The 27,403-nt window shown below is 37.3% G+C and overlaps 1 protein-coding gene across 1 annotated transcript in view; it reads right to left on the reverse strand.

Annotated features, from left to right (window-relative positions):
- The window catches only part of lman1 (lectin, mannose-binding, 1), a 32,309-nt gene extending 13,046 nt beyond the window's left edge, over positions 1-19,263 (reverse strand). Inside the window, exons 1-9 of the mRNA XM_061926702.2 lie at positions 18,948-19,263; positions 12,831-12,985; positions 9,222-9,329; positions 8,697-8,758; positions 5,586-5,685; positions 5,390-5,513; positions 2,354-2,412; positions 2,079-2,211; positions 1,623-1,810 (exon numbers count right to left, since the gene is read on the reverse strand). Of these exons, the coding sequence (XP_061782686.1) occupies positions 1,623-1,810; positions 2,079-2,211; positions 2,354-2,412; positions 5,390-5,513; positions 5,586-5,685; positions 8,697-8,758; positions 9,222-9,329; positions 12,831-12,985; positions 18,948-19,176 (1,158 nt within the window). The 5' untranslated portion in view covers positions 19,177-19,263. The remainder of the gene's footprint in view (positions 1-1,622; positions 1,811-2,078; positions 2,212-2,353; positions 2,413-5,389; positions 5,514-5,585; positions 5,686-8,696; positions 8,759-9,221; positions 9,330-12,830; positions 12,986-18,947) is intronic.
- Positions 19,264-27,403: the final 8,140 nt, after the last annotated feature.

Below are 27,403 nucleotides of genomic sequence, written 5' to 3' on the forward strand. Positions count from 1 at the left end.
AAAAGTGCAATATTGTGAAGTCTAACAAGTCTATTAAAATATACATTTAGAGTATCACAAAAGTAAAGTCATAATTTTAAGAGACATTTTTGGAGAATAATGTGTTGCCAGAATGAAGATTTAAATTTGTAAAACAGTAACAAATTAAATTCTTAATTTCACAAAAATAACCCTAATATTCAGCATTGTTTGGACACGTGACACAAGGAGTAAACAAGACTACCATAGGGGGAAGCTTTACCAATCAATTCAATATACATTACAGGCCCGGATCTGTCCTGCCATTAATTGGGACGTAACACTTGGATGTAGGTTCACTACACACTTATTTACTGTAATCACAATGAGCAGAACAGGTGGTTGTCAGACTTGACTGATGTCTATCCAAAACTGGACTTGCAGTGGTCATGTATAGATCTTGTGGGGATTTTCTGTCAGTTTCCATGTGACTTTCAGAGTTGTATTATTTTGTCTATGCTCTATCCCGAGGGTTAGCAACCCGCGGCTCTTGAGCCGCATGCAGCTCTTTAGCACCGCCCTAGTGGCTCCCTGGAACTTTTTCAAAAATGGAAAAAGATAGGGGAAAAATATATTTGTTGTTTTCTTTCTTTCTTCAGTTCAATTCGAACATGAACACACTTACAGCATCATACATCACACAATTTTATATCATTTCACTTTACATCATGTCCGAAAAGGAGTAGGAAGAAGCAAACCTTATTTAATCCTACCCCTTTAATAATGTTTCTGTGGGAGGACACACATAACACAAACATTCCTAATTGTTGGAAATCCCACTGTTTAATATGTTTGTGTTTATGCTTCACTGATGACAATATTTGGTTAGCGCCATTTTGTCCTACTAATTTTGGCAGTCCTTGAACTCACCGTAGTTGGTTACGTGTACAACTTTCTCCGTCGCTGCCACAGAAAGACGTGTTTTATGCCACTCCCTCTTTGTCTCATTTTGTCCACCAAACGTTTGATGCTGTACGTGAATGCACAAAGGTGAGCTTTGTTGATGTTATTGACTTTCGTGGAGTGCTAATAATCTATGCTAACATGCTATTTCGGTTAGCTGTGTGTACATATTGAATGATTATGCCTCATTTGTAGGTATATTTGAGTTCATTTAATTTCCTTTACTTTTTTCCTCTGTGTATTTAATTTATATTTGCGTGTCTTATGACACATTGTATGTGATATTGGCTGCATTTCTGATTGTGTGCCATGTTGTTCCAGACCACAGCAAACATTACCATTTTGTTCCAGACCACAGCAAACGTTACCCAGCTTGCAAAGATTGTAATAAATCCATTAGAAGAAGACAGCCTGCCCTTTCCTTTAACTTGAGCACACACATCTATACGTTTGGCAGTTTTAAGCTAGTAATTTCCAGGAGTTATCTAACCCTCTGAGACACTCAATGTGTTGCCTTCATTATAACACAAACATAAGGCTTTTAACTTTTTGCGGCTCCAGACAGATTTGCTTTTTGTATTTTTGGTCCAATATGGCTCTTTCAACATGTTGGGTTGCCGACCCCTGCTCTATCCTTAGCAAATATGATGGATAGAAATCCATCCGATCACACAGGAAGTTTGCATTGTAAAGACGCTCACCCCGCCTGACCCGATGTTCGATCCCTTCTTGGAGATTTCTTCGGTGATAACGGACACGTAGCGTCGCTGCTCGTCTAGTATCATAGCGAGTTGCCGGTTGAGCTGCTTGATCTCCAGGTGGATACGGTTCTGGCCTTCGAACACCTGGCGGATCTCTCGGTCGTTGACGCTCTCATACAAGTCGTCGACTGTGGACGATACGCAGTAATATAAAAAAAATACACAATTCAATAATCCTCCTAAGAACCAGCGTCTTGTGCAGTGGACATTTGTGTTGTTTTTTTCATTTCTTACTCAAGACAAATTAAAAAAACCAAAACAAAACAAATGTTCACTGCTGGTTATCATAAGGATATTGTATTAAATAACACAAATGTTATGTCTCTTGGTGATAATAAATATTTAATGTGCATACATCTAATCTAATCTAACTGTGCCTTTTGTTCGAATACTAACTTGCTTCTCCTTGTATGTCAGGGTGCTCTTTCTGGAACTCCTCTTTCTTTTTGTCCAGCTCTTGCTGAAAGTTGTGGAATTCCTCCTGGTACTTGTCCTTCTCTTCTTTAGGAATCTCAGTCTCAGGTTGGGGCTTCAAGTGGGGGAGAGACAAAAAAATATACAATAAAAACACTTTTAGTGAATTCAATAGAGGCTTTGAACAATTCATGCGCGCACACTAAAGTGTGTACACACTGGACTCTGGCAATGGTGTTCTAAGAAATGGCAGTTACCGGCGTATGGCCTGGTTCTGTGAGTCTGAACAACAAGAAGGACAAGACGTCGTGGTCATCTGGTGAGGAAAGAACAGAAATATGTTGTTTATTGTTTGAATCACACAAGATTTTGTTGTCTAAATTAGAGATTCACTGTTTGGTAGCAATCAGTCAATGACTTTTCTGCCAAACGGGCTGCTGTAGGGGGCCAAAGCAAATAAATTTGTCAAATGTTTTTTTTTTATGCTACAAACATGAACTAGTAATGTGTAGAGAACATTACACATTTGTTAGCATATCTAATAAAGCTGTAATTTTGCAAGAAAACATATTTGCCTAAATACAGAATTATTGTAAACAAACGATAAAAAAAAGTTAAAACATTACTAATGTTACAACGGAATTTAAAAAAAATGCAAAATCTACAAAAAAAAGTACCGTATTTTTCGGAGTATAAGTCGCACCTGCCGAAAATGCATAATAAAGAAGATAAAAAACATATATAAATCGCATTGGAGCCCGGCCAAACTATGAAAAAAACTGCGACTGTCAAAAATGTTGTAAAATAAAGTATATTTTCAATAAAAATGTGGGAATGATGAGAAATAATAAAAAATGGAATAAAAGGTGGATTGTTATAAGAAAATAGTCATAGTAATACTAAAAAAGTTACGAGAATTCAGAGAGAAAAAACTTAATGTAGTGGGAAAAATAAGTATTTGATCCCTTTATGTTATACTTTATTAATATATTATAATTATTAAGTTATATTATATTATATTACATACTGACTTGAATTCCGGGCAAATGTGTCCAATGATGTATTGCATGAATAAATGTAAGAACGTTTGCATTTAATTCAAAGGTCAAAGATTTTTCAGTTTTATTTTATGAGATATTTTTGTAAGAGAACTGATAAATGAAAATTGTGTATTATTGTGATAAAGGGTATTCTAGAGCTGTTAAAAGATACCAAACCGAACGGAAAACCGTGTCACAAAACTGAAATATTTGGATTTTGTGAACCACTCCTCCACCTTTAAGGAAGCGAGAGTAAAATGAAATTCTCAAATAAAGAGTGAAGTCATGACATTAAAAAGTCGTAATATCATGGGAACAAAGTCCTAACATGAGAAAAATGTTCTTGGACTGCCCGACTCATGTTGACATAAGCAGATGATGACAGAAGTGTTTGTCGAAATAACTGAGATCGACTTAAGCACTGCACTGAACAATGAGAGCATTTCCGTCGCATTTGCGACTAAAAATGGGTCTAGCGAGTTTTGAAAAAAAAAAAAAAGTAGCAAACACAGATGTAAACCCTTTCATCGCATTGTGCTCCCAAAGTAAATCCATCAAAAGTTGATTATACTAGAGTAAAATGTTTGCCTATCTGTATAGCATATTTGAAATAAACTTAAACCGTAACCATAACCAAATGGACTGTGATTGTCAAAGTGATTGACGCAGAAGTAGCACTCTGTGTGCGGTACAGAGCTGTGTGTCGTCCTCCTACTTCTCCGTCATGCACAGATGGAAGCAGGGATCCAGTTGCTCACAACACGGAGTCTTAATTGGAGGAAATGGTCAATAAAAGACACACTGCAAAAAGTCAGTGTTCAAAAACAAGAAAAAAAAATACAAAAATGAGGGGTATTTTACTTGAACTAAGCAAAATTATCTGCCAATAGAACAAGAAAATTCGGCTTGTCAAGACTTTCCAAAACAAGTAAAAATAGCTAACCTCAATGAACCCAAAAATACCTTAAAATAAGTATATTGTCACTAATAACAAGTGCACTTTTCTTGGTAGAAAAAAAAAAAGACACTTTTTGCTCAAAATGTTGAAAAATATTCTTAAATAAGTAAATGCGAGTGCCATTATCTTGACATAATGATATGCGCTCGGCATCATGATTTTGTTTTCATGCTTGAAGTAAGAAATTATTACTTTAAAAAAGCTGTTTTATACTTGAGTGTTGATGACACAGCTTTGCATCATTTGATATTCTAGTTTCAAGCATGTTTTACTCAAATAGGTCATAAAATCTCAGCTACAAGCTGTAATATCTTACTGAGATAATTTAGGACCAAAACCCTTAAAACAAGTAAGACACTAACATAAAATCTGTTTAGTGAGAAGAATTATCTTATCAGACAGAAAATAAGCAAATATCACCCTTATTTGAGATATTTCATCTTACCGGTACTTAGATTTCAGTTTTTGCAGTGCAAAGTTTTTTTTCACCACCTTAAAACTTGAGACAAACTGCACTGCACGCTAGTAACTATGAGGGTTAAGTTAGTTTCAGTTGATTTTGAACATGCAACACAATTACAAAAGAGGGAATATTGAAAAAACTTTAGTTTTCTTGTCTCTCATAAGGATTGTGAATGATAGGCAAAATTCCCCCAAAAGTGCAGTTCTCCTTTTCTTACTTGTTGGTACCTGTTTTTGTGTATTTGGGATCCCAATCAGTCCCAAAAATATAAAATCAAGACATTGTGGAGATATTTAGTTACGTCACCGAATATTTCCATGTATGGGTTAGTTTATGGGTCGAACTATATCGGGAAATGAGTTCTGGTCATATCGTCCAGCCCTACAATTGTGTTAGCGACAGTGCTAGCACAGTTTAGGGATGTTCTCTGTGTTTAATTGAGCGTTACAGTAGGCCTTATGATGGCATTATGTTTATATGTATGAATGTACGTGTGTATCTTGTTTGTGTGTTAATAATGAAATTGTGATATTTGAGAAATCTCATACTGCTGCTACATTTTTGCTGTGCTACAAAAACTTTTCTGTGCTACTATTTTTTTTATTTTATTTAGTAGCACTAGTGTTACAAGTGAAAAAGCTAAGCGTACACCTCTGGGTTCCACAGTAATACAATAAGAAGTCATAATGTTACAAGAATAGACTTGAGATAAAAATGTAATAAGACAAGAATAGAGTCATGTTTTTTATCAAAAAGTAGTCATAATATCAAATTAAAAATGTTGTTCATGTACCGTAATTTTCTTTCTTGAAGTTTTACCTGTGAGTCCTACCTGCTAAACTTCCGGTGGCCGCCGAGATGCCAAAGAATCCCTCGTCAGGTATGATCATGTTGTCCACTTTGGTGCAGAACTCATAGTCGTCTTTGTCTGGAGTGAAACCATTGTTGATCATAACCTGTTAAAGCCAAGAGGGCTGAGTGGCTGCTGACAACAGGAAGAGGAACAATCATTCATGTCGCTACGTTACCGTCAAGGTCTTCTTGTAGTACGTCATTTTGGCTCGAACGGGATACGGCTTGTTGCGGAAGTCTCGCAAACACGTCCCTAGGGCTTGTGTACTGCCATCACTGCAAACACAATTTATTGTGTTACCACTTTGGAATCATAGAGTGACTATGACAATATTTTGCAGACAGTAACGTCACAATAAAAAAACAAAAAATGGCTACGATAATGTATGACACAGCGTTTACACAACCTAGGTCTTATGGTAATAATCTACTTGTAAATTGAGCACATTAGGGCTGCACCAATACATGTTAGAACCTTGCTGCAATCTCATCTATTTTCATTGGCATTCGACAAAGAATAAGAAAGAATGTTGTTTTTTTGTATCTTGTTTTGCTTGAACAGTTTTCATCTTAACATTGCTTTTAATTCATTACTGTATATTGTATTATCCACTGTTTTTTTTGCTTTCCTTGTCTTATGTGCCCTGTGCAGCACTTCAATCAATCAAGGCTGTTTTAATGTGATATACAAACCCCGTTTCCATATGAGTTGGGAAATTTTGTTAGATGTAAATATAAATGGAATACAATGATTTGCAAATCCTTTTCAACCCATATTCAATTGAATGCACTACAAAGACAAGATATTTGATGTTCAAAGTCATAAACTTTATTTTATTTTTGCAAATAATAATTAACTTGGAATTTCATGGCTGCAACACGTGCCAAAGTAGTTGGGAAAGGGCATGTTCACCACTGTGTTACATGGCCTTTCCTTTTAACAACACTCAGTAAACGTTTGGGAACTGAGGAGACACACTTTTAAAGCTTCTCAGGTGGAATTCTTTCCCATTCTTGCTTGATGTACAGCTTAAGTTGTTCAACAGTTCGGGGGTCTCCGTTGTGGTATTTTAGGCTTCATAATGTGCCACACATTTTCAATGGGAGACAGGTCTGGACTACAGGCAGGCCAGTCTAGTACCCGCACTCTTTTACTATGAAGCCACGTTGATGCAACACGTGGCTTGGCATTGTCTTGCTGAAATAAGCAGGGGCGTCCATGGTAACGTTGCTTGGATGGCAAACCTGTATGTACCTTTCAGCATTAATGGCGCCTTCACAGATGTGTAAGTTACCCATGTCTTGGGCACTAATACACCCCCATACCATCACAGATGCTGGCTTTTCAACTTTGCGCCTATAACAATCCGGATGGTTCTTTTCCTCTTTGGTCCGGAGGACACGACGTCCACAGTTTCCAAAAACAATTTGAAATGTGGATTCGTCAGACCACAGAACACTTTTTCACTTTGTATCAGTCCATCTTAGATGAGCTCAGGCCCAGCGAAGCCGACTGCGTTTCTGGGTGTTGTTGATAAACGGTTTTCGCCTTGCATAGGAGAGTTTTAACTTGCACTTACAGATGTAGCGACCAACTGTAGTTACTGACAATGGGTTTCTGAAGTGTTCCTGAGCCCATGTGGTGATATCCTTTACACACTGATGTCGCTTGTTGATGCAGTACAGCCTGAGGGATTGAAGGTAACGGGCTTAGCTGCTTACGTGCAGTGATTTCTCCAGATTCTCTGAACCTTTTGATGATATTACGGACCGTAGATGGTGAAATCCCTAAATTCCTTGCAATAGCTGGTTTTATAATATATGATAAGGTTTTTCTTAAGCTGTTCAACAATTTACTCACGCATTTGTTGACAAAGTGGTGACCCTCGCCCCATCCTTGTTTGTGAATGACTGAGCATTTCATGGAATCTACTTTTATACCCAATCATGGCACCCACCTGTTCCCAATTTGCCTGTTCACCTGTGGGATGTTCCAAATAAGTGTTTGATGAGCATTCCTCAACTTTTTCAGTATTTATTGCCACCTTTCCCAACTTCTTTGTCACGTGTTGCTGGCATCAAATTCTAAAGTTAATGATTATTTGCAAAAAAAAAAAAAAGTTTATCAGTTTGAACATCAAATATGTTGTCTTTGTAGCATATTTAACTGAATTTGGGTTGAAAATGATTTGCAAATCATTGTATTCCGTTTATATTTACATCTAAACACAATTTCCCAACTCATATGGAAACGAGGTTTGTACAAATAAAGTTTGACTTGACTCGACTTAGCATAGATAACTAATAATTCAAATTCAAAAATATACTTTTGCGACTTGACAAATAATAAAAAAATAATAAAAATAACAATGTGTCATGTTACTATAACAAACAACTGAATGAGATGAAAATGAAGAAAAAAATCATATTAAAGGGAAAATCTAATTTAAACATGTTTTAATGTTACAGAAAATATATATTACTAGATTATCAGAAATCACATAGCTGTAAATTTACATCAAAACAGCAATATTGCAAGTACTGTGTAAAGTTGTAAAATTGATGTTCAAAATAAACAACACAATTAAAACTTTTTTGTTGTTTTCATAAAGAACAAAAAACTTCTGTTAAGAAACAAATAGTTGAATGTATGTAATGTAATCTAACTAATCTACTGCTGGAGTCATCAATACAAGCATAATAGGGTAAGTAAGGGCAACAATGAAACTACTTTTTTTGCCCTAACTGGCTTCTATAAATAAAATAAACACAAATAAGCAAATTTGTAGCAACAGTTCACACAAAATTCCAACATAGATAAATAACTTAAATTATTACAAAATAAAATATTGCCTACAAAATGTGTGGAGTGTGGTTCCCATGACAGGCCAAGTTAATTGCTGATACATTTTTTAAGAGGATTAATCATTAAAACTTGTCAATGTGTGATTGACATCAGTCATAACAATGCATATATTGTAATGCCAATTTTTTTCCCCTGCTACTGGTCTGCAAACACTCTAGTAGTAGTGCAAACAGAGTAAAATATCTCGACACTGTGATTGAAAAAGCTGAACAACATCGCCCGTGCGTCTGTTTTTGTGCGAATTCCAACCGACGGAACTGGGAAAGAGTGATTCAAAGCTTTCGCTGGCTCTCGGGAGATTAGGACAGATAGGGGATTATGCATTTTCAAGCAAATATAATCATATTTCCTAATCTTCTTTAAGTTGTTCAAATGTGAGGCGGCGACGGTAACGTCAGAGGAAAGGAAATTGATTACTTACTGTTGGTGGTCAAAAACAAGGTTGCCATTGTTTCCCACAACAATGATAGCCGGGTTATTTTTCTGGAATGGATACAAAACATGTTAATCTTTTTTTTTTTGACTTGAAAAACACAAGCTAATCTCATACCTTAGCATGATAAGGCATGGGCTACTAGACGAGAGATGTTACATAATCACCTTTTAAGTAAATCAAAAAGTGAAAACAACAGAATTGCCAGTGAAAACAATAACAACAATCGAAATAGGACGGAATTAGAGTCTTCATCTATAAGAATAATCATCTATTTTTACTTTTGTTAGATGATGTTGTTACATGGTCAATGTTTCAGATGTTTTTGGCTATAAAAGACAAAAACTGCTTTAATAACGACTAATATAACAACAATTGCTGTTTTGTATTCTGTTGCCAAAGCTAGCTACCAGTATTAGTCATAACTAGCAAAAAGTATTTTTTTTAAACTTACCAAAACAACAAAAATTAATCCTAACATTAAATGCAGCAGGACTTTAACTTGACACCGACCTTCCCGTCGTTGTCAAAAGAGTCAAAGAAAATTCCGACTCCGTTCCACTTGTCAGCTGCGCCGTACACTGGACCGTCGAGGCCTTGGACAGCTGTGAACCAGATGGCCTGTGGGAATGAGAAAAAAATATATACTATTCTTCAGAATTGAAGGGGACAAGCGGTAGAAAATGGATGGATGGATGGATGGATGAAGAAAAAATACCGCTATGTTATGCTAACACAAAATAAAAACATTGAATTCAAATGTACAAATGTTTTAAAAAATGCATTAAAGGCCTACTGAAACCCACTACTACCGACCACGCAGTCTGATAGTTTATATATCAATGATGAAATCTTAACATTGCAACACATGCCAATACGGCCGGGTTAGCTTACTAAAGTGCAATTTTAAATTTTGCGCGAAATATCCTGCTGAAAACGTCTCGGTATGATGACGCCTGCACGTGACGTCACGAATTGTAGAGGACATTTTGGGACAGCATGGTGGCCAGCTATTAAGTCGTCTGTTTTCATCGCAAAATTCCACAGTATTCTGGACATCTGTGTTGGTGAATCTTTTGAAATTTGTTCAATGAACAATGGAGACAGCAAAGAAGAAAGTTGTAGGTGGGAAGCCGTGTATTGCGGCAGGTGTTGTGCCGGATAACGCACCCCCGCCGTAGAATGCACCCCCTGACTGTTGTGCCGGATAACACAGCCGGTGTTTCATTGTTTACATTCCCGAAAGATGACAGTCAAGCTTTAACATTGGCCTGTGGAGAACTGGGACAACAGAGACTCTTACCAGGAGGACTTTGAGTTGGATACGCAGACGCGGTACTGTGAGTACGCATGCAGCAGCGGCTTCCAAACATTTGATCGCTTGCCCGTACGTGCGTGCCGCTATGTGCATGTCACGTACGTAACTTTGGGGACTTTCGGGAAATATATGTGCTGTATGAACTTTGGGGAGGTGAACGGTATTTTGGGCTTGAGTGTGTTGTGCAGGTGTTTGAGTTGTATTGGCGGGTTATATGTACGGGAGGGGGGAGGTGTTTGTTATGCGGGATTAATTTGTGGCATATTAAATATAAGCCTGGTTGTGTTGTGGCTAATAGAGTATATATATGTCTTGTGTTTATTTACTGTTTTAGTCATTCCCAGCTGAATATCAGGTCCCACCCGCCTCTCACAGCATCTTCCCTATCTGAATCGCTCCCACTGCCCTCTAGTCCTTCACTCTCACTTTCCTCATCCACGAATCTTTCATCCTCGCTTAAATTAATGGAGAAATCGTCGCCTTCTCGGTCCGAATCGCTCTCGCTGCTGGTGGCCAAGATTGTAAACAATGTGCAGATGTGAGGAGCTCCACAACCTGTGGCGTCACACGCATATCGTCTGCTACTTCCAGTACAGGCAAGGCTTTTTTATCAGCGACCAAAAGTTGCGAACTTTATCGTCGATGTTCTCTACTAAATCCTTTCAGCAAAAATATGGCAATATCGCGAAATGATCAAGTATGACACATTGAATGGACCTGCTATCCCCGTTTAAATAAGAAAATCGCATTTCAGTAGGCCTTTAATGCAGTGACATAAACGATACATAATACGTGCTGGAAAAAACTGCCTTGAATTAGATTTCTCATGAAATGTCTCCTGTCATGTCAGAAAGTTACTGAAGAGAATATACCGTAACAGGGACGTTCAATGCAAACAAAACTGTGACTAAATTGTATTTTGGTCCAAAGGACACACCTTGTAGTATTGAATACATTTTCTCATTGCTTTTCTCATGGATCATGAATCTGCCATAATAAATTCACCACATATTGACTTCTAAATTAGAACACAAAAAAAGACAGTGGCTACTTTGTACCTTGTACAAAATTCACTCCTGGATTTAACGTTCTCATAACTTTTCCATGTTTAAGTTAATGAGTCTAACAATGTAAGGCTCATTATGATCGTGTGTTTCACATATGTTGGGACAAAACGTGCAATCTAGAAGCACTGAATCAATTTCTTATAACTTTTCTCATGTCAAATAATGGACCTGGGCTAAAACGTGCAACATTCAAGCATTGAATCAAGTTTCTCATGATTTATCTCATGTCAAGTCATGAATCTAACTATTGTACGAACATCATGACTGTGATTTTCTCAAAAATATTTTAAGTTGAAACAAAACATGCAACCTTCAAGCTTTGAATGAGGTTTCTCATGGTTTTTGTCATGTCTATTCATAAATCTGTCTATAGTACTGTACTATCATCATGACAGTATTTTTTGGATATATTCTAAGTTGTGAAAAAACATGCAACTTTCAAGCACTTAATGTGATTTGTCATGTTTTTTCTCATGTCAAGTCATGAATTTAACTATAGTACTGACATCATGACAAGTGATTTTCACAAGTATGGTAGATATAATCTAAGTTGTGACAAAACAAGCAACCTTCAAATGTTGAATGATGTTTCTCATGTTTCATGTCATGAATCTTAACTATAGTACTAACGTCATGACAGTGATTTTCACGACTATTTATGGTAGATATATTCTCAGTTGTGACAAAACATGCAACCTTCAAGCACTTAATGTGATTTCTCATGTTTTTTCTCATGTCAATTCATGAATTTAACTATAGTACTGACATCATGACAGTGATTTTCACAACTATCGTAGATATAATCTAAGTTGTGACAAAATATGCAACTTTCAAATGCTGGGGGAAATTCAGCACCACAGTTCGCTCACAATAAACAAGAATAATAACTAATATAATATATATAATATATTATTATAATATAAATATATTCTACATACACTCTACATTTAAGTGCAGTCAAGAAGGAACATATGCATTATACAATCTGATGGCTGTCGGTATGAAGGACCTCCTGTGTCGTTCGAGTGTTACATTTTGGGAGTCTGAGCCTTCCACTGAACGTGCTCATGCTCCCCGCAAGGTCTGAGTGTAGTGCGTGGGAGGTGTTGTCCATAATGGCTAGAAGTTTTGCTAGACTTCTCCTCTCTGACACCACCGCCAGAGAGTCTAGCTCCACTCCCACCACGTTACTGTCCTTCTCTACCAACTTGTCCAGTCTGTTTGCGTCCCTCGCTCTCAGCCCGCTCAATAATTGTTTGATAAAGTATAGGGATCTATTCCTTTACTTAGATTTTTTGCTCGTATCTGCTTTTTGCATGAAGATCTAGGCCCCTTATGTACTCAAGATTGTTGGCTTGCTTGACCACCGCTTTTTTTCCACCTCCGGGAAGAAGTCATGTGATGGAATACAAGCAACTAGACAATCAGGCATATCTAGTGTTCGTCTGCATTGGCCCTGCCTAGTATTAGTATGGGGGTGGCCAATGCAAACACTTGTGTTGGTGAATGGGAGGGGTTTAAAAAACAAACATAGAAAGATATATAAATAATCTTTGATTGAAAGACAGTTTAGGACGACATTAGAATACAAATGTTCCTCAGTAGAACAACAGATCCAATTACCATGAAAGTAAACAAGAAGCAAAGTACAAGGTGCATTTGTACGTGACATTAATGTGCTTTGACCCATGCATGTACAGGTCTTTATTACAGTACATGTCCTGTATATTTTCTTACCAAACCATCAGCTCCCGTTCTGCTTCTTCCGGACACACGGAATGTCACCTCAGCCTCCCAGTGTTCAAAAGCCACCTTGTTTTTGGTCCAAATGGTGCCCCTCTGGCTCTTGAGGGATGGCGTGATGCGCACCTGGTCTGCACTAGGAATAGCATCTAGCAAGGAGAGAAGGAACAATCAGAACTGTGACTGGTGACATTAAACTAACAAATGATTCCCACATGTCAACACAAAACTATACCGGAGCCATTTTATAGGTTGGATGAAACAAATTTGTAGAGTTTCTATAACTTTTATCATGTCAACTAATGCGCTCATGTAATGTGGGGACTATTTTGTACAATGGGTAAATCAGTGTTGGTGCAAGTAATTTTCAAAATGGGGTCCCACAGTAAATTTTTGGTGTCCCACTTTTTTGTAAGCATTTTGAAAACAAATAATAAATGTATGCATTATCCTTTTATATCTCACATTCTATATTGTGTTTTGGAAAAAGGTTGTCATAAACGTTACTTAATTCATTAAAAAATTAATACAAAAGAAAACACGTTTTTATGCATATGTAAATGTATTCAGTTATAAACATTCATTCACTTTCTTCTTTCCTTCATGGATCAAAACTTTACCGCTGCTTGTATTTTTTTTATATATTTGTATTTAATAAGTTGTAAAGGGACAAGCGGTAGAAAATCGATGGATGGATGGATGGATGGATAGGTGTATTTATTTCAATATAAAAGTGTAAACAGTTTTTTGCTTGGGTCATGAAATGATGATAATGGTGTGCCAGGGCATACATACAAGATTTATTTGAAGTGAAGTGAATTATATTTATATAGCGCTTTTCTCCAGTGACTCAAAGCGCTTAGCATAGTGAAACCCAATATCTAAGTTACATTTTTTTTTTTTTTTTTTTAAACCAGTGTGGGTGGCACTGGGAGCAGGTGGGTAAAGTGTCTTGCCCAAGGACACAACGGCAGTGACTAGGATGGCGGAAGCAGGGATCGAACCTGGAACCCTCAAGTTGCTGGCACGGCCACTCTACCAACCGAGCTATACCGCCCCAATTTAACGCTTAAATCTCTAGAGTCTATATCAACTTCAGGTATATCCCTCAATTCTAAGTTGTTGTTTTTTTTAAATGTTATTTTGTTTGTTTTCTGCTCTTTTTGTCAAAGAAAACTATGTTTTTGTTATGGCAAACACACAAAATATTCAAAATCTTCCACAAAAATTATTTTTCAAAGTGGAATATTTGATGTGAAGTAATCGGAGCCTTGGATAGGTCAATAATTCATACAAATATTGATTTTGATTCAATATTATATTTTGAGCAATGACAGTTTAAAAAAAACATTGCAACTTTTTCTAAATAACATTTCACCTTTAAGCTTTTTTATTCCACTTTTGTTATGTTTTTGTTTATTTTTTAATAGTATTTTTAGAATGTGCCGTGGGCCTTTAAAACGTTAGCTGCGGGCTGCAAATGGCCTCCGGACCACACTTTTGACACCTCTGCTATGGATAATAAAAAATGACATCTGATAAGTCTATCGATAAAAAGCAGAGCCTGGCGACGCATGCGTGTTTATCATAACGCACAGTCAGCATCTCTGCTTCAGTAAACAATGACGGTGATGACGTCACAGTCAACGATGCGAGCGACACTTGCTAACTTGTCAGCCACTTCTCCAAAAGACTCCTTTTGAACACTCCTCCCACAATAACACTTCAAAAGGCACATTGAGGTGGAGGAGTCTGGTCAGCTTGAAGCTAACAGCTAGCCTGTCTCCATCCTCGAACGATGTCGATCCAACGGGAGGTAAAAGTGAAGTTTCCATGTACTCAAAGACTAAAACAACTCTTACTGGAAACATGGTACAGGATGAAGTTACACTCACCTTAGTGTTTACCATAAGTCTTTCTTTTGACAGCCCCTCGCGGTAAAGATGTCCCAGTGCCAACTGAGGCAGTTTTTGTGATTGAGAAAACTTTCGGCAAATCAAAATTTAAGAAATTGTACCTGAAAGTTCATTACTTTGAAGACGACCAATAAAAACACGAAATTTGACCCGGTTATTCCAAGTCACAACACTGACATTGTCTTTGTGACAGCACGCTTGCTCCCGCTGTCAACACGCAGGTGAGTCCTCGCTCTCTTGGCCATAGAGAGAGAGAGAGAGAGATGTGCCGGTCCTCAAGTGACGGCGTGATAAGAGCGCACCGTCACAATAAATAAAACACTGGCGGAAAGTGATAATCGATAAAAAATACAAAACAAGCAAACTGGAGTCTTGACCCGGAGAAGGCAGGTCGGTAAAAAAAAATAAAAACTGCGTACCGGGGACGCGCGGGCTTACGTAAATGCGCGTCCTTTCTGATTTCAATGCGTAAAAAGACACAAAAAGTGCGTTAACGCCAACACTGGGTAAATATGTTGAATTAGGTTTATCCTCACCTTTCATGTCATGCATCTGCCAAACTAGGAGTGTGCATTTTAAAAGTTAACAAAAATGGTAGCTATGGTGGGAAACTGCATTGATTGAGGTTTCTCATTACTTTTCATGTCAGAAAGTTAGTAAAAGTTCAATCATTTTCGCACATTAAGACAAAACCCTATTGCAGCTATATTAAAGGTTGGATAAAACACGGCACCTTGAAATGTTGAATAAAGTTTCTCATAACTTTTTCTCATGACGACAACTAAAGAGCTTCATCCTCAATTACTTTTACATTAATTACCTACTTAGTGGCTTAGTGTTTAGAGTGTCCGCCCTGAGATCGGTAGGTTGTGAGTTCAAACTCCAGCCGAGTCATACCAAAATCTATAAAAATGGCACCCATTGCCTCCTTGCTTGGCACTCAGCATGAAGGGTTGGAATTGGGGATTAAATCACCAAAAATTATTCCCGGGCACGGCCACCGCTGCTGCTCACTGCTCCCCTCACCTTCCAGGGGGTGAACAAGGGTGATGGGTCAAATGCAGAGAATAATGTCACCACACCTAGTGTGTGTGTGACAATCATTGGTACTTTTAACTTTTAGCATGACTATTTTGTATAAGGCTACTGGAAAAATATGGTATTTTCAAGTGTGGAATGGTATTTCCCATTACCTCGCATGTCATTTCATAAAGACCATGACAGTGATTTCCACATGTCAAAACTATGCTGTAGCTCATATAGGTTGGATAACACATTTGTCATAATGTTTCTCATTTCATACATCAAACTAAAGAGCTTACTTACATCCTCACACAGGGATTTTCACACCAACATGAAAGTTTTGTATAAGCCTACTAAGAACATATGCCATTTTAAAGTGATGAATTAGGTTTGTCATTACTTCCTATGTGATGTCATAAAGTAACTAAACCACATGTCAACACAAAACTAAAATGTAGCTATTTTATAGGTTGAATGAGTCGAGTTTCTCATAACTTTTCTCATGTCATACATCGAACTAAAAGGTTTACATCCTCACGCAATGATGTTCAAATGTAATGTGACTATTTTGCACATAGTAATTAGTATGTTGAATGAGATTTCTCATCACCTTTCATGTCATGCATCTGCCAAACTAAGAGTGTTGATTTCAAAGGTCAACAACAATGGCTGCTATGTTGTATTGGTGGGAAACTGCATCTAATAAGATGTCTCATGTCATGCCGTATTAATGACAAGTGAATGAGGTTTTTACTCACTTTTATCATGTCATAGCGCAGTGATTCTTAAATCATAGCGCAGTGATTCTCAAAGTGTCGTACAACACAGTGTCACTGTTCAAACTGTGTGTAATGTTACAGAGTCCAAAACTATTACATATTAGTGTTGTCCCGATACCAATATTTTGGCATTTTTTTCCATAACTTGAGTTAATTTATTTTGGAAAACCTTGTTACATAATACATCCAGCGGGGCATCACAACAAAATTAGGCATAATAATGTGTTAATTCCACGACTGTATAAATCGGTGTCGGTTGATAACGGAATCGGTAATTAAGAGTTGGACAATATCGGAATATCGGCAAAAAAGCCATTATCGGACATCTCTACTAAGAACATATGCCATTTTAAAGTGTTGAAGGAGGTTTTTTACTCACTTTTATCATGTCATAGCGCAGTGATTCTTAAATCATAGCGCAGTGATTCTCAAACTGTCGTACAACACAGTGTTACTGTTCAAACTGTGTGTAATGTTACAGAGTCCAAAACTATTACATATTAATGTTGTCCCGATACCAATATTTTGGCATTTTTTTCCATAACTTGAGTTAATTTATTTTGGAAAACCTTGTTACATAATGCATCCAGCGGGGCATCACAACAAAATTATATGTGTTAATTCCACGACTGTATATATCGGTGTCGGTTGATATCGGAATCGGTAATTAAGAGTTGGACAATATCGGAATATCGGCAAAAAAAAACCATTATCGGACATCTCTACTAAGAACATATGCCATTTTAAAGTGTTGAAGGAGGTTTTTACTCACTTTTATCATGTCATAGCGCAGTGATTCTTAAATCATAGCGCAGTGATTCTCAAACTGTCGTACAACACAGTGTTACTGTTCAAACTGTGTGTTCAAACTGTGTGTAATGTTACAGAGTCCAAAACTATTACATATTAGTGTTGTCCCGATACCAATATTTTGGCATTTTTCTCCATAACTTGAGTTAATTTATTTTGGAAAACCTTGTTACATTGTTTAATGCATCCAGCGGGGCATCACAACAAAATTAGGCATAATAATGTGTTAATTCCACGACTGTTTATATCGGTGTCGGGTGATATCGGAATCGGTAATTAAGAGTTGGACAATATCGGAATATCGGCAAAAAAGCCATTATCGGACATCTCTACTAAGAACATATGCCATTTTAAAGTGATGAAGGAGGTTTTTACTCACTTTTATCATGTCATAGCGCAGTGATTCTTAAATCATAGCGCAGTGATTCTCAACAGAGTGTTACTGTTCAAACTGTGTGTAATGTTACAGAGTCCAAAACTATTACATATTAGTGTTGTCCCAATACCAATATTTTGGCATTTTTTTCAATAACTTGAGTTAATTTATTTTGGAAAACCTTGTTACATAATGCATCCAGCGGGGCATCACAACAAAATTATATGTGTTAATTCCACGACTGTATATATCGGTGTCGGTTGATATCGGAATCTGTAATTAAGAGTTGAACAATATCGGCATATCGGCAAAAAAGCCATTATCGGACATCTCTACTCAGAACATATGCCATTTTAAAGTGTTTAAGGAGGTTTTTACTCACTTTTATCATGTCATAGCGCAGTGATTCTTAAATCATAGCGCAGTGATTCTCAAACTGTCCTACAACACAGTGTTACTGTTCAAACTGTGTGTAATGTTACAGAGTCCAAAACTATTACATATTAGTGTTGTCCCGATACCAATATTTTGGCATTTTTTTCCCCCCATAACTTGAGTTAATTTATTTTGGAAAACCTTGTTACATAATGCATCCAGCGGGGCATGGCAACAAAATTATATGTGTTAATTCCACGACTGTATATATCGGTGTCGGTTGATATCGGAATCGGTAATTAAGAGTTGGACAATATCAGAATATCGGCAAAAAAGCCATTATCGGACATCTCTACTAAGAACATATGCCATTTTAAAGTGTTGAATGAGGTTTGTCATTACTTCCTATGTGATGCAGCCCTTTGAGACACTTGTGATTTAGGGCTATATAAATAAACATTGATTGATTGATTGATGTCATAAAGGAACTACTTGTTGGAATAAAACCTCTGCCTTGTTCTATTGAATACTTAGGCCTACTGCGCTACTGTACTGTAATGTTGGTCCTCATGGTGGTGCATGGAGAGCCAAGTGTTTTCTGAGGTGGTACTTAGTAAAAAAAATAAAAATAAAGTTTAATAGTTAAAACAAATCGATACCTATATCACTGGTCTTTAAACACTATCAGTGTGTGACGCAACAATCCAAAGGGTGATTCTAACCAACTAGCGGCGGGCTAATAACGAAGTTTGCGAGGGCAGCAAAGGCCCGCTAGAGCCGAGCAGTTACATCAAAGCACGCCAGAAAAGATGACAGCTGTCGGGGCACTTACTGCCGGAGTGGATCCAGAAAGGTATACCGCCGTCCGGCTGAGCCAGGTGCGGTCCTTTAAAGCTGTACTTGTATTCGAAGCGACGGTGCGGGGCTCCGTCTCCCGTGGCGGCCCCGTGTTCGGTTGTCACCTCCGCGACGCAGCGGTGACACAGCAGCACGACGAGGAAGCTTTTCAGGAGCGTCAACATCCCGCCAGCAGCCCGCCGCCGTGCTTCGGACGCCGCCATGTTTCCGTGTCAGTGCTGACGTAGCGCTGCTGAGCCCACGAGCATGACGGGATGCCTGGAGGGCCAACAGGGCGGCTTCTCATTGGACGGCCCGCGCACACGTCGGCTCTCAGTGCGGCTGACGACTCTCGGCTCTCGAGGTGGGAGCCGTGGCTCTTTGAAGGGAGCCGTTCCTTTAAAAGAACCGTTTAAAAACACGGGCTCGTTCTTTGATTCAAGATGGCTACATGACTCGTGTCTTACATTAAACATTAAGAAAACGGCAACAATGTATTTTGTTAACAAATATAAAATGTCATCCTTTCTAAATATAACTAGAGATGTCTGATAATATCGGCCTGCCGATAAATGCATTAAAATGTAATATCGGAAATTATCGGTATCGTATTTTTTTAATCGGTATCGTTTTTTGTTTTTTTTAATTATTATTAAATCAACACAAAAAACACAAGATACATTTTTACATTCATTCACACAAAAGGGTTGTTTCTTTCTGTTATTAATATTCTGGTTCCTACATTATATATCAATATATATCAATACAGTCTGCAAGGGATACAGTCCGTAAGCACAAATGATTGTGCGTGCTGCTGGTCCAATAATAGTACTAACCTTTAACAGTTAATTTTACTCATTGTCATTAATTACTAGTTTCAATGTAACTGTTTTTGTATTGTTTTACTTTCTTTTTTATTCAAGACAATGTTTTTAATTTATTTTATTTTATTAATTTTTTTTAATTGTACCTTATCTTCACCATACCTGGTTGTCCAAATTAGGCATAATAATGTGTTAATTCCACGACTGTATATATCGGTTGATATCGGTATCGGTAATTAAAGAGTTGGACAATATCGGATATCGGCAAAAAGCCATTAGCGGACATCCCTAAATATAACGGTTAATATTAGGGGTGTGGGAAAAAATCGATTCGAATTCGAATCGCGATTCTCACGTGCGATTCAGAATCGATTCTCATTTTAAAAAAATCGATTTTTTTTTTTTTCATAAAAATTTTTTTATTTGTATTTATTTATTTATTTATTTTTTAATTAATCAATCCAACAAAACAATACACAACAATACCATAACAATGGAATGCAATTCCAAAACCAACCCCGACGCAGCAACAAACAGAGCAATGAGAGGAGACACAAACACGACACAGAACAAACCAAAAGTAGTGAAACAAACATGAATATTATCAACAACAGTATCAATATTAGTTACAATTTCAACATAGCAGTGATTAAAAATCCCTCATTGACATTATCATTAGACATTTATAAAAATAAAAAAAAAAGAACAATAGTGTCACAGTGGCTTACACTTGCATCGCATCTCATACGCTTGACAACACACTGTGTCCAATATTTTCACAAAGATAAAATAAGTCATATTTTTGGTTCATTTAATAGTTAAAACAAATTTACATTATTGCAACCAGTTGATAAAACATTGTCCTTTACAATTATAAAAGCTTTTTACAAAAATCTACTACTCTGCTTGCATGTCAGCAGACTGGGGTAGATCCTGCTGAAATCCTATGTATTGAATGAATAGAGAATCCTTTTGAATCGGGAAAAAAAATCGTTTTTCAATCGAGAATCGTGTTGAATTGGAAAAAAAAAAATCGATTTTGAATCAAATCGTGACCCTAAGAATCGATATTGAATCGAATTGTGGGACACCCAAAGATTCACAGCCCGAGTTAATGTGGAAATAATACAAATGTTAGTGAATATCGTTACCTGGGTGTCATTTTAGACCCAACACTTGGCTTTAAAAAACATATCAAACAGATGTGCCAGAGTCTTAAATACAACATAAAAACGTTTAAATGTATCAGGAATTCATTAACACTGGAGGCAGCTCAAACTTATTTTAATGCAATGATTATGTCTCGTTTTTATTATTGTATAACATGTTGGTCGCAGGCAAGGAAAATGACACTGAGGCCATTGGAAACTTTGCACAAACAATCGCTCAAAACCCTTGACCGAAAATCACAACACCACCATCCCTGTTTAGTTCTCCAAAAATATAGATTGTTAAATTTAGCTAACATTCAAAGATTAGCATCAATACGAATGGCCCATCGAATCCTAAATAACACTGCACCAGCGCCACTTAAGCACTTTGTCCAGTTTACATCTGCTGTGACAACGAGAAACACACGAGCCTCCACCAGGGGGCAGTGTAGCGTATCCAGATGTAAAACATCTTTTGCACAATCAGCCTTTTCATATAAAGCCATAAAGGAATGGAACAACCTCACAACAAACTTTTTGAAAAGTCTAACAGATTACTCTTCATTCACAATTGAAGTTAAAAAGTGGCTTTGGAGCAATCAAAGCTGCTCACACGGTCACTAAGGTGGGCACTATGTTTGACACATCAACTTAATGTGTATTATATTTATCCATGAGAGCATTTTTGTTGTAAATTGTGAGGTGTGTCTGTTAAAATCATGGTTGTTTTTACAAATGATGACAGATGTGAACAAGAGCATGTATTGTATTTGTGTGATGATGTAAATGTGGTTGTATCGTATATTAAGTATGTGTCCATGAAAGGGCATTTTATGACTTTTTTCTTAATACTTGTGTATGATTTTGTTGTTATAATTTTATTGCATGATTTTTGTATCCCTTAAATTTAGGTAGCCGGGGACTGCAGATGGAAATTAGCTATTTAGCTATAATCTGGTACAGAACATATCTGCCTTTGAGCTTAATGTTTCTGTGCATTGTCCCTTCAAATAAAGACTAAACTCTTTCTTTCTTTAGTTTATTTCGAACATGAATGCACTTACAGTATAATACATCACACAATTTCATATAATTTCACTTTACATCATGTCCGAAAAGGAGTGGGAAGAAACAAATCTTATTTAATCCTACCCCTTTCCCACTTCAGAGTGTTTACAAATATATACATTAATTTACTGACTTTTTTTTTAATATATAGTAAAATGACATCAGTGAATGAGTAATACAACAGTTTTGTAATATATAATTAAGTCAGTCATTATTAACATACTGAGATGAAGAATATCTTATTTTTGTCACACCGCGGTGAGGGATGTCTTGTCTTGATTTCTTCTGTCTTGTGAATTGCATGTTTTAGTTTGAAAAGTAACTCCTCTCGTTTCAGGTCACTTGCCCTTCCTTTTGTGTCATCAGTCTGATGTCATCCCTGATCCCTGATTGTTTCCACCTGTTCCCCATTACCCTCATGTGTCTTATAAGCCCACGCCTCCATTTGTTCTGTGCCAGATTGTCTCGTTTATTCGTGCCCCTCCAGCCTCCTGTCCATGCCTTGCCTCGTCTCGTGTTTGAATACCTTGATCCTGAATTCCTTCGTTGATATTTTGAGATTTCTTTTTCTCCTCCTCAGCAGAATGATTTGGTGTTATTTAGTTTTACAGCCAAAGTGGTGAGTTTTCAGTTTTTCTTACAGTTCTTCCTTTTCCTCAATTTTTTGAGTGACATTTTTTGTTAATCTTTTTTTAGATTAGAGACCGTGTAGAAGTTTCATAGCCATTGTTTCTCCCTCCTGTTGGAGCGTTTTTTTGTTTATAATAGATTTCATAGAATATACGGCACCAAGTATAGTTTGTTATTGTTTTTGTGTTTTCCTCCTTTCGGGGTGATTTTTCGGTTGTTTCCTTTTTGCGGAAACTTTTTGGCCGACTGGTTTAGTTATAGCCTATATTGAATTGCCCTGACTCTGGAGGTGAAAGGAAGCTTTCAAAATAAAAGCCTGCCGAATTAATCCCTACTCTGCATCTGAGTCCTATCTTTTGACCAAGCCTGACAATTTTCAATAAGGTTGAAAGTATTTCTCATAATTCTTCTTCTTTGTACTTTGTAAGCACTATTAATTTGAACAACCTCTCTAACTGGATCATATCAGTACAATGTTTAACTTATTTACTTAATCCATTCCATAATTTAATTCCACATACTGATATGCTAAATGTTCTAAGAGCATACAAATGTTTTAAATTAGATTTTCCTTTAAGGTTATATTTCTTCTCTTTAGTTGAGAATTGTTGTACATTCTTATAATAGTTCCTTTTTTTTAACTGTTTTTATTTTCGCAACAAAGTAATCACTGGTAGCCGTTATAAGATAATAATTTACATTTACACAAATATTACCGTATCAATCAATCAATCAAAGTTTATTGATATAGCCCTAAATCACGAGTGTCTCAAAGGGCTGCACAAGCCACGACGACATCCTCGGCTCAGATCCCACATCAGGGCAAGGAAAAACTCAACCCAATGGGATACAATGAGAAACCTTGGAGGGGACCGCAGATGTGGGTACCACACCGCCCCCTGGGCGACCAGTGCAATGGACGCCGAGTGGATCTAGTTAATAGTGTGAGAGTCCAGTCCACCTAATCTTTGCCCCCCCGCCCCCCCTCTCCACGAAGGAGAGCAGAAAAGAGACGGCAGATCAACTGGTCGAAAAGGGGGGTCTATTTAAAGGCTAGAGTATACAAATGAGTTTTAAGATGGGACTTAAATGCTTCCACCTGTAAAATTTATTGGTAAACATTATTTTGAAATATTGGCAATAATTGTATTTTTTCTACTGTAAATGTTCCTTAAGGTAGTCCGATTTCCCAAAGCTTTAACAGTGATATCATTATTTTGAACTTTCCCTAACCTAAATAGTGTTTAGCTTTTTAATAATACAAATAAAAATGACATAAAACAAGTACGAATAAAATGTATGTAAAAGTGCGAATAAAATTTGAATAAAAATCAGGACATAAGCGGAAGAAGATGAATAAATGGATATTAAAAATGTAAATGCAAAATTGTATAATCCACCTACCCAGCAGACACAAGACATTGATACATTGATTATACATACATGTCCTTTATAGGTGCCATATGTAATAATTTCATGTGAAGTCATCATTAAATGGCCCGGATATGTTAAAAGGCATTAATAAACCGTGTTCTTTTTGAATAACTTTATAATTGATAACGGTAGTTCAGCCAGGATAGGCTCTTTTCAAAATTAGATTTACTGTTATTGTTATTGTTTTCAATTTCGATGCTCCACCGTTTGACCAATTAAAAAGTCTGTTGAGCTACTGCCACTGGTAAAGTTACTAAACATGTCAGACCTTAGTCAATCTAAAAGGCGTCGTTACGATTCTCAACTTATTCATGACAAAAGCCAGGAACAAAACGAGGATTTGTATCGGGGATGCCTTTGGAAGATAGAGACGATTTTTTTCACCTTACGCCAAACTTGCTAATTTCCTCCTTGATAGGTAAGTCAGGCATTTACGTTTTCTTATTACGTGTAATAAATGGAAATGGACATTTCATGTGTATACTATATTGTCCAATAAAGTCTATGATCTTGTCTAACAAAGCTAGTATGTCCATGTGTCATCTAACTGACAGGGCAAAATATATTTTGGACAAATAAAACCTGTGTGGATATGGGTAGTGTCAGTGCCTATTTTGTTCTCAATATACTGATACGCTGAGGAAATGCATTCCAACATTAGCACGGCTAATTGCGGTTTCTGGTACTGAATGTGCATTACATGTAATGATTTTCTACTTAGTGTATTGACATGGTAGTAGGCTATATGATTTATGCGTAACGTGTTTTTCGCGTAACGTGGGTTGGCTCATAGAACCGCACTCTGCACTGAAAGTTGGTGATGTGCGTACATGGAAGAGAATGCAGTGCGTCAGGTCGGATGCAACATGGGGTTATGCTGAACGAAATGTGGCGGTCATTTTACTGTTGGCCTTAGCTTTCCATCAAAGTAGGCCTATGTGATATATAATATCCATCCATCCATTTTCTACCGCCTGTCCCTGTCAGGTTCAAACACTGATGACATCTATTAAACGAGACAAGAAGCAAGGAATTAAACAGAGACAGAATAAAATTTGGCTCAATTTGAGGAGAAATGTCTGGGCTGTACTATTGCACAGTCTCCAGCACAATCTGGCGAAAGATTGTACGCCACCTCTTTTTATTTGGACTTTCCCTGTTTACATAATAACAGCTGTTTCTAAAGGAATGGGGGAATGTAAACAGCCATTGTTTTCGGTCACATTAACTTTATTAACTTAACAAAATAAAAAGATGCCTCGGGCTTGGACTGGTCGTGGATCGAGCTTGGGCAAGTCTTGGATCAAAATGGATAACCCCTCCCGTCTCCTCCCATCGTACACGGCGGAATTTTCCAAGCCTTTGGCTTGGTGCAACAAAGACAGCCTCTTGTCTGTTCACTGGGAACTCAGGGAACGGAAAGTTTTTTGATAATTTACATACAATTTTTCTTACAGTCCCTTTCGGGGTTGCGGGGGGTGCTGGAGCCTATCTCGGCTGCATTCGGGCAGAAGGCGGCGTACACCCTGGACAAGTCGCCACCTCATCGCCGGGCCAACACAGATAGACGGACAACATTCACACTCACATTCACACACTAGGTTGATTGGCAACACTAAATTGGCGATATATAATATAATATTAATAATTATTTTGATGGTGATCCGTGCGGTCAAACTAGACATTTTAGCAGGGTAATGCCAACAATCTGTCATGACTCCCGACGAAAATAGTGCAGCGTAACAAAGGCTGATCAACATTAGTAAAATGTGGCATAATTACTTAGTAAACCATCTTGCAAGAAGCATAAACAAGAGAAAGCTACAGCGTAGGACTCGCTGATTGCCTTGGAGTAGGATTCGGATTGGGCTGCGTATCTGGCAACCTCAGTCATGGAGAGTGGGAGGGGACTACAGAATTTGGACTGCGATTGCAGTACCATTTCTGGCCACATTGCTACATATGGCTCCTTTAAAACTGACTATTAAACAACGTTGCAAAATAGTTGTGTTTGTAAATTGAGACAAGGTCGATGTCCAATGTTGGATCCGCGTTGTTGGTTGGGAAATGACCAAATTTCAACGGTCAAATCAACGTCAGAACCCGACATTGATTAAACGTAGTCAAAAAGCATGTTGTTTCAACGTTATATTTGAGTTGCTCAACGTCACGACATAATTCAACAAATTCTCAACGTTGTTTTAATGTCTTGTGCCTGCTGGGTAGTAAGAGCACGCTTGATCTTCATCAGATCAATGAACCATAAAAGTGAAACAAAAAAGTACATTTTAAAAAAATCACTTAAAAGTAGAAATCGTTTTTTAAAGTTTAATTTTTTTAGTACAGTTGCCAGTTTTGTCAATATGCATGTGCATAAAAACGGCTCCTAAATCGGTTCTTGTCGTTCACCTAAAAGGGGGGTCAGCAACCCGCAGCTCTAGAGCCGCTTGGTGGCTCTTTAGCGCCGCCCTAGTGGCTCCCTTGACCTCTTTCAGAGATGTGTGAAAATGGAAAAATATGAAGACATTTTTGTTTTGTTTGTTTTAATATGGTTTCTGTAGGAGAACAAACATGACACAAACATTCCTAGTTGTTAGAAATCCCAGTGTTTATATTAAATATGCTTCACTGATGAGAGTATTTGGCAAGCACCGTTTTGTCCTACTAATTTCAGCGATCCTTGAACTCATCGTAGTTTGTTTACATGTACAACTTTCTCCAATGTTGCCACAGAAAGACGTGTTTTATGCCACTCCTTCTTTGTCTCATTTTGTCCACCAAACGTTTTATGCTGTGCGTGAACGCACAAAGGTGAGCTTTGTTGATTTTATTGATTTGCTGGAGTGCTTATCAAGCATATTTGGTCAATCCATGACTGCAAGCTAATCGATGCTAACATGCTATTTAGGCTAGCTGTATGTACATATTGCATCATTATGCCTCGTTTGTAGGTATATTTAAGCTCATTTAATTTCCTTTACTTACGTCCTTCGTGTATTTAATTTATATTTGCATGTCTAATGACACATTATCTGTATGTAATATTGGCTGCATTTATCTTAGTTGTTTTACTAATGATTTCCAATGTTGCAAAAATGTGTAGAATGAAAATTAAAATACGACATTTCTGTCAACGAAGATTTGCGTCAGCCTTTGATAGTAGGCTAATATAGATAATATAGACACTTACATCATGTGTTGCCTTCATTATAACACTCATATAAGGCTTTTAATTTTTTGCGGCTCCAGACAGATGTTTATTTTTGGTCCAATATGGCTCTTTCAACATTTCGGGTTGCCGACCCCTGCCCTAAAAGAACAGCTCAAAAGACTTGATTCGTTCG

This window comes from Nerophis lumbriciformis, linkage group LG32 (genome assembly GCF_033978685.3).
Source record: "Nerophis lumbriciformis linkage group LG32, RoL_Nlum_v2.1, whole genome shotgun sequence".
NCBI classification, from domain to species: Eukaryota; Metazoa; Chordata; class Actinopteri; order Syngnathiformes; family Syngnathidae; genus Nerophis; species Nerophis lumbriciformis.